A 13,002-nucleotide genomic window follows, 5' to 3' on the forward strand; every position below is an offset into this window, starting at 1 on the left:
CTCGAAAAGTGTAAAAACGGGGTTTCACTGTAAATCTCATCGAATATGTACGGGGCGTAATTGAGAAGTCAGTTTGCATGTAGTCCTGCCCAGGCAACACTTTTGCAGTTCTGTATGGCTGTGCAAGTAGCATGGCTCAGTATTTCTGCACGAGACTTCCAATGACTTGTCGAGTCCATACTACATTGAGTCGCTGCGCTGTACTGGGCAGGTGGAGGTCTGAGAGGATATTAGGAGGAATCCCATGACTTTCATCACCTTAGTGGACTTCAGACTATGCTACAGACCACAACCTAAATTCCAGAAAATAATATGGACAGAAAAATACTGCCAGTGTCCGTCTTTTTTCTGTTTGCACACGTCACATGCCTAACACCGTTACGTCGTGGGGCCATACCCAAATCTTGTATCGGTGGATTCAATTGACTGATTTTTCCACACCAGGTCACAATAATTTTACATTTTTCTAAAATTTGCCTCATGTATAGTATACACCAAAATCTAATATTTATCGATATACGTGAAGTCCAGGTTGAAGGGGAAAAAAAAAAAATTCGGGAAAGCTGATCTACAGGCAAGTACCGTTGACACTGATTCCTGTGGCCTTTCAGTTTTTCTAGAGAATCAGTAAGCAAATGTCATTACCAGCTTGTTTTATTAGTTAAATTTACAAATGCAAATGTTCAGCTTCACAATTCTATGCTCACAATTATTTTTCCTTTAAAAAGGAATAATGGTTAAAGGTAACACACTGCCTGACAAAAATATGGAGCACTCAGAAGGTAAGGAGGAAACAAAATGAAACTTTTCAGACAAATTTCGAGCATGCAGCGTGTCATTTAATACATTCCACTATATTTTAACTGGATACTGTTGAAGAATTGCTCTGTTACGCAATATATATATAGAATGCTGTAAGTATCCTGCGCACGTGTCAGAATCGAGTTCACGGGCAGACCACACCTTCTGGCAGCAATGCCATTGCTGGTGGAACCGCGGAACTCAGCTGTCCTCTGCATTACCGTTCACCGTGGCCATTGGTATGCCCTCTAATCTTTGATTGGAACAAATTGTGGAGATGGCAAGGTTCTGTGCACTGTCCAACTGGTAGCCACTATCACGGCTCATTAGATTTTCTGCCGGGCATATTTCTACAGATTCTTTAATGATGGAGTCTCAAAAAGATGTTACTGTTGTCAGAACCGTAGTTCTATCCTACTCCGTTGAATGTCCAGTGGAAGCTGAAGTGTTTTTCTTGTTGGTTAAGGTTTGATTTAGCTTCTGGCTTACTCCTTATAGTAGAAGCTGAGTCAGAACACTTCACGAGATCTGTCTTCCAGTGCAATGTCTGACATATTTACCATTTTGTTTTAATCCCGTTGCCACGGTTGATTCTCTTGAAGTAGAGATCCTGCTAAGCAATGCCTCTGAAATCCCATGTGTAGCCAAGGAAAGGCTTAACTTCATGTTCTGCAGCTGTTATTGGAGCAAAAAAAGATAACTTCTACTCACATCATGAAATGGCACATCCACTATTTTCCTTTTACAAACACACATTTATTTGAGTGGTTGTACAGATCATTAGAGTGACTCATGAATTATATTAGAACACAACTTTACATACAACACACACCTCGAAGGCTCAACATGACATTCAAGATTTCGCTATATTTATTTGTCACGAAACCATCTTGCCATTGGTTTTCATTCTTGAAGAGTGTGGTTGCTCTTTGACAGTCAAGCCACTGCCACGCTGCGACACAAAAAAGTAAAAGGCCCTGTCCAATGCAGGTGAAGCTGTTTGTTGTCATACCTTGCCATTTCTCATATTCCACACGTCCCGTTTAATGCCTGCATATGAAAACAAACGCCCGTTCACAGTATATGTTCAACTAACTCTCTACTTAATATTATTTTTTAATATTATTTTGTCACAATCCTCTTTCCTACCACTACACAAGGAGTGTGAAGTTTCAGTTGTCTAAACGGCATGTTACACTTCAAAATACAGTGTTCAGCAATAGTGGAGTTGATTGGTTGCAAAAGGAGGGTGCAACATTGATGTTCAATGCAACATTCTTTTACAGTGCGTGTGGTCTGGCCCTGTTGATAAGCTATTTGGTAAATTCTGGCCTTGCACAGTGTCAACTTGTCCTTCACTGATCCCAAAAGTTGTACAATCTTAGATGGTGGACAAATCACCTTCACCTGAAATTTGGATTCTTGATGTTTGAAATGTAATGTTGCTCACAAAGGCAAGATTAGCTAAAAATTTTGTAAGAATGTTCTCCTCTTTATCCACTTCCTGATTCGTCATTGTAAGACAGTGCCCTATTAATCTGCCATGTGGAATAAACCCCCCCCCCCTCCTCCCAGAACACTGTCTTTAGTCAGGTGAGCTCTTTACGCAAAATATCCACATCTGAGACAGTGTGAGCTCTGTGTATGAGTATTTTAGGCATGCTCACTTCCGTGAAGTTTGAAAGGTAGGAGACGAGGTACTGGCGCAAGTAAAGCTGGAAGGACAGGTTGTGAATTGTGCTCAGTTGGTAGATCACTTGCTCTCGAAAGGCAAAGGTCCCAAGTATGAGTCTGAGTCCAACATACTGTTTTAATATGTCAGGAAGTTTTTACTTTTATTTTTTTAATTCGTCTGGAAGACACTCACTTCCAGGGTGCTAAAATTGAAGAATTACCCACTGATAATCATTGTGACAGTGATGGCGGTGAGGTGGTGCTTGTTGTTGTTTTGTTGCTGTTACATTGATGCCTTTCTTGCAGGTATTGTCTTGATGTTGTTTGGTGGAGTTCCAAAGAAGACTGAGGAAGGTACGTCTCTGAGAGGAGACATCAACGTATGCATTGTGGGTGACCCAAGTACAGCTAAATCCCAGTTACTGAAGCAGGTATGTGCATTGGCTTTCTGTAGTGTTGGTAATAAGGTGCAAATAATTCTGTAGTGCCATTTTCGAGCAGTTTACAAAGCTAGCATTTGTGTGTATTTTCTAATGTAATCTCCATTTTTTCATCTTCATAAGTGCTTGCTCAACTTTTCATGAACATTACCTTTTAAACCAGAGTTACTGCAAAAATACAAATACAGTTTTAGTGCCAGGTTACGTAAATTATATAATTGCGAGTGAGCTCTCATTTCTAACATAATTATCCATGGTTTCATATCCCAATTTATCACCACATGCCAGTAACAAAATGGGTAAAGGGTTTTCACCCATATAAATGACCTGAGTCAGAACTGTCAAATCTGTTCAGTGATTAATTCAAGCTGTGACAGCTAATAACACTTCTTTCCACAGTCCTCAGTTCATATGTACTTAGAAATTCTAGTTCAATCTGCATTCATAACACAGTACAAAAGGCAGCTAGTATTCCCGTTCAACAACCGCTCAGAACTGACTCACGTGATCGCTGCTGCATTATACAACTTTGATATTCAGCTTGCACTTTTCTTTGTTACGACTTACAATTATAAAGTAATTGGATGGATAAAAAATCGACCCATCAAACAGCAACTGGAGAATGCACATACAAAAGTATTAATATTTGTAAGCTTTCGGAGCCAATGGCTCTGGATGTGATGAGAAGGAACCTCTCTTCTTATCCCTTCTGGTAAGTCTCCCCTGCACCGGGGTTCTGGGTGACTTTTCTGCACTCTACCCTTTTTCCTAAAACTCACCAGTCTTTTTTCCTTCGCCCATCTTCCTTCCCCTTGAACCCTTCTGCCAGAAGGAGCCACTAAAAGCTTGCAGACATTAATACCTTTGTATTTGTTTCTCATTTCGCTGCTTGGTGAGTAAATATTTTTATTTAACCAGTTACATCATATTTGCAAAAACTGATCATTTGCGTTGTTACAGTCTAATTAGATTTTCACAATTCAGTTGATTTCACAAGATATTTCTCCAGATTACTTCAGGTTTTTAACTAATGTAATTTACAACTAAAAGTTTTGACAAAATTTCTTTCGTCTCGCCAAATTACATAATTGCCCAGTCTAATCTCTTGCTTCTTGACCCTGAGCCTGTCTTATATCACTGTCTTATTAGGTTGCTAAAATCAACAGATCACTGGCTGTTAAAATTTTTTTGCTGAAATGTTTAGTGTGGAGACCATCGTCAGGACATCATAAGAGTATAAAATGCCTTAATACAAAGTAATATGTGACATAATTACATTCTTGGCATTGGTGATGAACCAATCTTGAGAAAGTAATTATGTGACACAATACTGTGTATTAAGACAATATGACTTGTTCTGATGATGGGCTATGCACAAAATGTGCCAGCAAGTTAATTTTGAACAGCTAGTGATTTGTTGATTTTAGCAACCAAGTAAAGCAGTGATACAAGATGTACCCTGAGTTTCCACAGTGGTTGCAGTCCTCCTTGCGTGACTCTGTTGCGACTTAAGCATGTTGTGCATGTTGTGACTTAAGCATCTTGCTTCTTTCCAGTAAACACTTTTCTCTGTTATTAAGGTATTTAATGTTCACTCACAAGAATTGGAATACTCCTCATCCTTCTGGGAAAGAAGTCTTCTAGAAAACTGACATCTTTTCTATGAATATTCCTTGAATTAAGTGATGTTAACAGTACAATACATTATGCATGCTTATTTTTGATTTACAGTGTTACTTTCTCATATTGCTGAATATGATTATAAAGAATAGATGGTATACAGAAAAACAATTGTCTGAGGGGTTCTAGGCGCTTCAGTTCGGAACCGCATGACTGCTACGGTTGCAGGTTTGAATCCTGCCTCTGGCATGGATGTGTGTGATGTCCTTAGGTTAGTTACATTTAAGTAGTTCTAAGTTCTAGGGGACTGATGACCTCAGATGTTAAGTCCCATAGTGCTCAGAGCCATTTGAACCAGAAAAACAATCAAAATTGAGAAATATCAAACCGAAAAACTGAAGGACAATGAAAGATTGAAAGGTATATTATGAATATGAAATATATGTTTGTATTGGGTTATCTACAAGTTGTGTGTATTGTGTTCTCCAATACTTATGAGTGGCAGATGAGAAATAATTACTGACATCTCAAATTATCAGATCGCGGAGGTGAGTCCACGAGCAATATACACCTCCGGCAAGGCGTCCTCGGCGGCAGGTCTGACTGCAGCTGTCGTCAGGGACGAAGAATCGTTCGACTTCGTCATCGAGGCAGGCGCTCTGATGTTGGCCGACAATGGCATCTGCTGCATCGACGAGTTTGACAAGATGGACCCGAGGGACCAGGTGGCGATCCACGAGGCAATGGAGCAGCAGACGATATCCATAGCGAAGGTCAGTGTTACTGGCCCACACTGAGGAAGGAAGGTTTCCAGTTCTGTGAAAAATTTTATGATGTGCAATGAAAATAGTGTACTCTTTGAGTCGATTTTGTCACGGTCCTTGGCACATTTACATCTGCACGATTGCTCTGCAATTCACAATTAAGTACTTGGCAGACAATTCATCGAATCACCTTCAGACTATTTCTGTACCATTTTAGTCTCAAATAGCATGTGGGAAAAACAAATACTTAAATCTTTCCATATGAGTTCTGTTTGTCTTATTTTATGATGATATTCATTTCTTCCTGTGTAGGTGGAGAGCCAGCAAAATCAGCAAAATCGTGTCATTGTACTCAATGATATTGCAGATAAGCTGTCCGTCTTTGAACTTTGTCAACATGCTGTATCAGTCCTATCACGTAACGACCGCAAATGATGCGGCAATGCTATAGAACAGAATGGACGAGCTTAGTATAGGTAGCCTTTTCAGTATGCTTGTTGCATCTTCTACGCACTTTGCCAACAAACACAGTCTGTGGATTGCCCTCCCTATTATTTCTATGAGGTGATCCAATTTAAGTTGTTTATAATTATAATCCCAAAGTATTTAGGTGAACACCATCATTTAAATATGGGTGATTTGCTGTTTAAGTGAAATTTCCTCTTAGTACTGAAACAGAGGAATTCATACTTTCGTTGCTCTGTACAGGTATCTTGGGTAAATCATTTTGCAATTAGTTTTGATCTTCTGATGACGTCACAAGACAGTAAGCAACAGCATCATCTGTGAGAAATCTTAAGAAGCATGCTCAGATTGTCTCCAAAATGTTTTGTATACAGGGTGACTATATGAAAAAAAAAAAAAATAAATAAATAAATAAAATTTAGTTACAAACTATGACATGCGAACACTTTATTCAACATATAAATGTTACTACAGATATTGGGGCTTAGGTTATGATATGTGCAATATGCCTGCATCATTGGTGGTGATGTGGTGCAGACTATTAGCAGAATTCTGCATGACCCACTGAAGTGTCAGAACATCGATGCTGTCACTGACCTCCCGAATGGCTGTTTTCAGCTCAGCAATGGTTTTGGGGTTATTGCTGTACACCTTGTCTTTAATATAGTCCCACAAAAGAGTCGCATGTGTTTAGATCCGGAGAACATGGTGGCCAATCGAGGCCTGTGCCAGCGGCCTCTGGGTACCCCAGAGCCAGGATGCGGTCCCCAAAGTGCTCCTCCAGGACATCAAACACTCTCCTGCTTCAATGGGGTTGAACACCATCTTGAATGGACCATATCTTGTCGAAATCAGGGTCACTTTGGATAATGGGGTGAAATAATCTTCCAGAACCTTCATATAATGTTTGGTAGTCACTGTGCCATTGCAGAATATCACACCTATTATTCCGTGACTGGACATTGCACACCACACAGTCACCAATTGAGGGTGAAGAGACTTCTTGATCACAAAATGCACATTCTTGGTCCCCCAAACGCACCAATTTTGCTTATTGACGAACCCGTGCATGGGCATATTAATTCTCATCGTGCCCTGCAGCCAACCGTGCAGTTTAAACGTCCTAACACAAACCGTTCGAAAGTTATGACGATTTTATTTTGTATAGTTCAGTAATTGTCGCCCTGTAGGTTAGCAGCTGCAGAGGCCCTAGAACACTTCAACAAGGGTTGCCATTGTTTTGTATAATTTTTATGAAGTTTCCTGAATGAATGTTTCATTTTGCAACAGAATGTATGCTGTTTTTGAAACTTCATGGCAGATTAAAACTGGGTGCCAGACTGGGACCTGAATCTGGGAGCTTTGCCTTTTGTGAGCAAGTGCTCTACCAGTTGAGCTATCCAAGCACAACTCACGACCTGTCCTCACAGCTTTACTTCTGCCAGTACCTTGAGTCCTGTCTTCCAAACTACGCAGAAGGTCTCTCGCCTACCTTTGTGGATACCTCAGTCGTAGCAACACTGCCTGTAGAAGGCGAGATCCCAGGTTTGAGTCGCAGTATGGCACACAGTTTTAATCTGCCTCAAAGTTTCAAAAACAGTGCATTATCCCAGGAAGTAATTTATTACAATAAGATCGCGACTAACACAGTAAAAGAGGACATGTTAACTCCAATCTTAAGATGTGATGATAATCTACAAATAGTCTGATAAAGAAACAAGGTACTAAAGACATTGGTTGCCAGTGGGAATTGATTTATTTTAATGGGAAAAGTTGAAAATTTGTGCCAGACAGGGATTCGAACCCAGGTCTCCTAGTTACTAGGCAGGTGCACTGACCATTACGCCATCCGCACACGGTGGTCACTGCAAGTGCATGCACTACCACAGCATGCCTCCTATCGGACCCAAATTCTCAACTTACACCTCACATCACTGATGTAGTGCCCCTGCTCGTGATCCTCTTTACCTGTGGTCTCTTGCCAACTTCAGTAAGATTTTGAGCTTGATGTGCATCTGAACCAAAGGAGTCATTTTGTGTCAAGCCCTAATTATATGTGTGTTACACATAACCTTTAGGGACTGGAAAATGTAGCACCCCCCTACACAATATTAGGCAGGTGTACCAGTTTCTTTGGCTCTTCAGTGTATATCGTTTATGCAAAATCCACACATATCTTTTCAAAATTAGCATCTACCTTTTTCACAAAATTTGTATATATCTTTTTTTGCAAAATTCATGTATATATTTTCTGCAAAAAAGTCAGTATACATTTGAAAACTTAATAAACCACAGAATAATGTAGATAGAGAGGTAAAAATTGACACACATGCTTGGAATGACATGGGGTTTTATAAATAATAATAATAATAATAATAATAATAATAATAAAAAGTATTGCTAGACATGTGAAAGATCTCTTGGGCGCGTCGTTTGGTGATGATCGTGTGCTCAGCCGCCACTTCCGTCATGCTTGGCCTTCCAGGTCCCCAGACCTCAGTCCGTGCGATTATTGGCTTTGGGGTTACCTGAAGTCTATCATGATCGACAGACATCTCTAGAGATGCTGAAAGACAACATCCGACGCCAATGCCTCGCCATAACTCCGGACGTGCTTTACAGTGCTGTACACAACATTATTCCTCGACTACAGCTATTGTTGAGGAATGATGGTGGGCATATTAAGCATTTCCTGTAAAGAACATCACCTTTGCTTTGTCTTACTTTGTTATGCTAATTATTGCTATTCTGATCAGATGAAGCACCATCTGTCGGACATTTTTTGAACTTTTGTATTTTTTTGCTTCTAATAAAACCCCATGCCATTCCAAGCATGTGTGTCAATTTGTACCTCTCTGTCTACATTATTCCGTGGTTTATTCAGTTTTCAAATTTATACTGGCTTTTTGATCACCCAGTATATATTTTTTAAAAATGCAAGTCTTTTTTGCAAAATGAATGTATATCTTTCTTGCAAAATGCACATACAAGGTGTGATTCAGAAGTTTCAAGACTGATTCATTTCTGAGTAGCGGAGTGCGTGCGGACTGGTTGGGGGAAGTAGTGGGAGTCTCAGGGAAGGAACTGAAGATGCGGCAGTTGCCTCCAGAACCCTGGAGAGTGCGCATCACTTGCAGCGTGGGTGCATGTCATTGACCTCGGTCAAAATGTGGGAGAGGCGAAAATGGAGGAGCACTTGGAGCAGTGTTATGTGATTAAGTTTTGCATGCGACTGAACCAGACTGCCACGGATACTCTCAGTATGATTCAAGAGGCCTTTAAGGAAGAAGCCATGTCCCGTGCAATGAGTTTCATGTGACACAAATGTTTCAAAGAAGGCTGCGGGAATGTTGAAGACGACGACCACTCTGGGAGGCCATCAAGCCGAATGGATCAAAATGTGGAGAGAGTGCAGGAACTTTTAAACAATGACCGTCGTCTTAGTATTAGATTAATTGCCGATGAACTGGGACTCAGTCTGAGTATGGTGTGGAGGGTAGTGATGGAGAATTTGATGTTGTGAAAAGTGTGGGCCAAACTGGTGTCAAAAGTTTTGTCGGTGGATCAGAAGAAAGGGCGCATGACCTACAGGAAATGCTCCAATGGTTGAATGTTGATCCGAACCTTCTGGAGAAAGAGGTTACTGGTGATGAGACCTGGGTCTACAAGTACGATTCTGAGTCGCACCGACGCCCAAGAAAGCTTGCATGAGCAAGTAGTATGTGAAGTGCATGCTGATTGTTGTTTTTATTTTAAAGGTAAAGGAGTGATTAACAAGGAGTTCGTTGCTTGTGGACAGACTGTCACAGGTGAATTTTACGTTGGTGTGCTCCGCCGTGTGAGGGATAGAGTTCGCCGCGTCCGCCCGGCGATCGAGGGCGATTGGATTCTCCACCACAACAATGCGCCCGCTCACGTCTCGTGCTCCGCCGCTGAAGTTTTGGTCAAGTTCAATGTGACAACACTGCCACAGCCACCGTACAGCCCCGACTTGGCTCCAAGTGACTTTTTCCTCTTCCCCTGAATCAAGACAGGCCTAAAAGGGAAGCTATTAGACTCCATCTTGCCATCCAGCAGGCTTTGACGATAGCCCTTGACAGCATGACGTCCGAGGCCTTCCAGAAGGGCTACAAACATTGTAAGATGCGTTGGCAGCGCTGTGTTGATGCTGAAGGATCATATTTTGAAAAATTTTAGTCCACTACACTTAAATGTCCAATAAATTTCTAGTTCTGAGTTAAGTCTTGAAACTTTTGAATCACACCCTGTAAATATTTTTTGCAAAATTCACGTATATATATTTAATAAAATATAAATGATTTGCCACACAAATTCAAAAGGTTTTCACCGCTATGTGAGTGAAGACAAACAGAGCCATACTACTTTGAAATTGAGTGTTTTAAAAAAAGTGCTAGTTGGGAACTTTATGACTGTAATGTCTGCTTTTGTAAAAACTTCAGTAGTTTCTTTTTCTGAAATGGCCTTTGTTTTCTGTGTGTGGATGTATGTAAGCTTTCAGAATTGATTGTTTTGTTGAATAGCAACAGCATTTTGCCGCCAGTGAACTGACTGTGTCTCCGGTTTGAGGTGTTACTAGACTTTTCTTTTCCCACCCAATTTGGTAATTATAAAATATGCAGCATATTAATTTTGAACTATCATGGGTATTGGTAGCCATGGGACCCATGCTTAACAATCCCACAGCTGGAACTGACAAGGCACTTATCTTTAAATGTGCCAATCAGCAATACTACACACTTTGACTCAAGTTGTTGCCCAGTATTGTGGTTAAATAAACAAAATGTCTTAGTATTCCTTTAATGTCATTGAGAACACTCTCAGTGAAAGCTGCGGAAATTGATTTGTGTAATGAAGTGTAATAAAGATTTTGAAAATAATGGCTCAGCTGTTTCACATTCACGGAACCACCTGATGCGGCAGTGTGGAAACGCACATATTGTCCTCGCAGGCCGGAGTGCGGGCGACCCTGAACGCTCGCACCTCGATCCTGGCAGCTGCAAATCCGATCGGCGGCCGCTACGACCGCACCAAGTCACTGCAGCAGAACGTCTCGCTCAGCCCACCCATCATGTCTCGCTTCGATCTCTTCTTCATCCTCGTTGACGAGTGCAACGAGGTAAGTGCCAGGATGACTGAATGTACTTTGACTAAACTTTGGCGAATTTTTTTGTGTTGTACTTTTTAATTATTAGTCAACCACAATATTATCGCACCTGGGAGTGATGGCTCTTCAGTCGACTTATCACGAATTTTTATCATAGTATGTCATGAGAACATTTGATAGTGCGTGCACATCTCTCTTGAAATCATTCACAGTGTGATACTTTTCTCTAGTCACAACTGTACTTGTTTACTTTAACATCACCATGCTTTTCCAATAACATCCACGGGAGGTGAGTGCACTAATAATGTGGTCGGTTAGTATCCATGTAGTTTGGTAGAAAATGTAAATACGTAGTTCGCAGACATTTAAAATGGTGATGATTCCCAAGTTCGTGGTGAATTGACCTGTTTGATGTCTCCTTTTCTAAGGCCATGCCTTACTTTTTCCTTCACAGTAGGATTTATAATCGAGCCTTCTTAGCCAAATTCACGTTTTAAAAGTTTTGGGCTTACAGCAGAGTTGTTTTTGCTTTCCCGGTATTTGAGCAGCTTTCCTAGTTGTCAGGATAAGTTGTCGAGCAACAAAACCTGTACCATACGCCTGATAAAGACACTAGGGAATTTCTCAAAATGTTGAGTAAAGAGAAAATAACAACTCTGATGCAAACCCAAAAACTTTTACTTTCTTTGTAGTTTAGTACAAAACGCAAATAAGTAGCTCACCAGGGTTTGTAATGTGTTAGATTTAAAAAGTTATTCATAAAGTTATGTAAAATTGTTATGCTCTGATTTTTATTTCTTTTCAATGCAGCAGAGATGTGAGCATTGAAAAAGTGTTAATATGAATGATAACAGAAAATCAAAGCTCAAGATATGGTCATGGTCAAAAGTGAGTGATAGTGGAAGAGCAAGGTTTTTATAAAATATTTATGTTAGGAATAGTCAAGGAGTAGAATCTTCCAAGATGGGAAAGGGAGATTATAATTAATGACAGAATGTTTTCAGTGAACATAGACAGCTGAAATCACTGTGGGGGTAAAAACCACCTAATTCAGGAGACACAACATGATACACAATTAAATGCTTGACAAACTGCTGCATCGTGTATGACAATTAATTTCATTACTTTTGTGCTAGGTACTCTATTCCCAATAAATTTTGCAGACAGAATCCACATTTGCTGCTAAATGCAGCTACAAAATTACATTGTGGTACTGTACATATTTCAGGAGGTTTGAAGCCGTAAACACTGAGATGCATGAAAAACTACTGCATTGTGCTTTATGTTTAAATTTATTAATTCTTTGCTACTAACTCTATTTGCAAAACACATTTAGCAGACTGTATCCACATACGCCACTGAATGTATTGATAAAAGTGTATGACAGAGAGAGAGGGGAAGAGGAGATAGCTGGGGAGAGGGGGGCAAAATGATGTGGAAATAGAAAGGAGGTGGACAGAGGGGGAGGGGGGCAGGGAGGAGGAGATTGGAAAAGAGAGAGGAGGGAGTAGGACATGGACAGAGAGAGGGGGCAGGAGGAGATACACAGAGAGTGGGGTGGAATGAGGAGATGAAATGCTGGAACTGAAATAAATATATCACCTGGTACTCAACTGGTACTTCCAGAATTTGATCAAATTTATGGCTGATGTCACTAACTCCAGTTGAACTCTCTCTCTCTCAACTGAGAAAGTAATGCCTCATTGTTTAATCCCTTTATCCCACAACCGATGAACCAACCAGGCACCCAATCTCTGTTAGTCTCCATCCCAAGGCCACCTCCACCCTTGTACCCCTTCCCCCCCCACTTCACTCTCCACTCTTACCACAGTTTCCTCTTCCTCTGTTCAATTTCCTCTTCCCAGGCTACTCCTCCACACCTCCATACGCTGCACACAAGGCCCCTCCTTGCAGCCAGAACGAGCCCACTGGTGCCGCATCCGTAAACTGTACACCTACTGTGTCTCCCTTCCAGCTGTCAACCGTTCATCCGACCCTTCCTCTCGCTCGGTGCCTCCTTTCTCCTGTCACCCCCTCCACCTGACACGACCCCTCGTCCCAATAGAGCAACAGTGTCAGCCCAGTGTAGTCGGCCTAGACAGTGTGAGTGGGT

At 41.0% G+C, this 13,002-nt stretch overlaps 1 protein-coding gene across 1 annotated transcript in view; it reads left to right on the forward strand.

The window, feature by feature from the left end:
* The window catches only part of LOC124552439 (DNA replication licensing factor Mcm6), a 77,438-nt gene that overhangs the window by 35,468 nt on the left and 28,968 nt on the right, over positions 1–13,002 (forward strand). Inside the window, exons 7-9 of the mRNA XM_047126712.1 lie at positions 2,782–2,906; positions 5,075–5,308; positions 10,734–10,901. Of these exons, the coding sequence (XP_046982668.1) occupies positions 2,782–2,906; positions 5,075–5,308; positions 10,734–10,901 (527 nt within the window). The remainder of the gene's footprint in view (positions 1–2,781; positions 2,907–5,074; positions 5,309–10,733; positions 10,902–13,002) is intronic.

The sequence above is a fragment of the Schistocerca americana genome, chromosome 10 (genome assembly GCF_021461395.2).
Source record: "Schistocerca americana isolate TAMUIC-IGC-003095 chromosome 10, iqSchAmer2.1, whole genome shotgun sequence".
Classification (NCBI taxonomy): domain Eukaryota; kingdom Metazoa; phylum Arthropoda; class Insecta; order Orthoptera; family Acrididae; genus Schistocerca; species Schistocerca americana.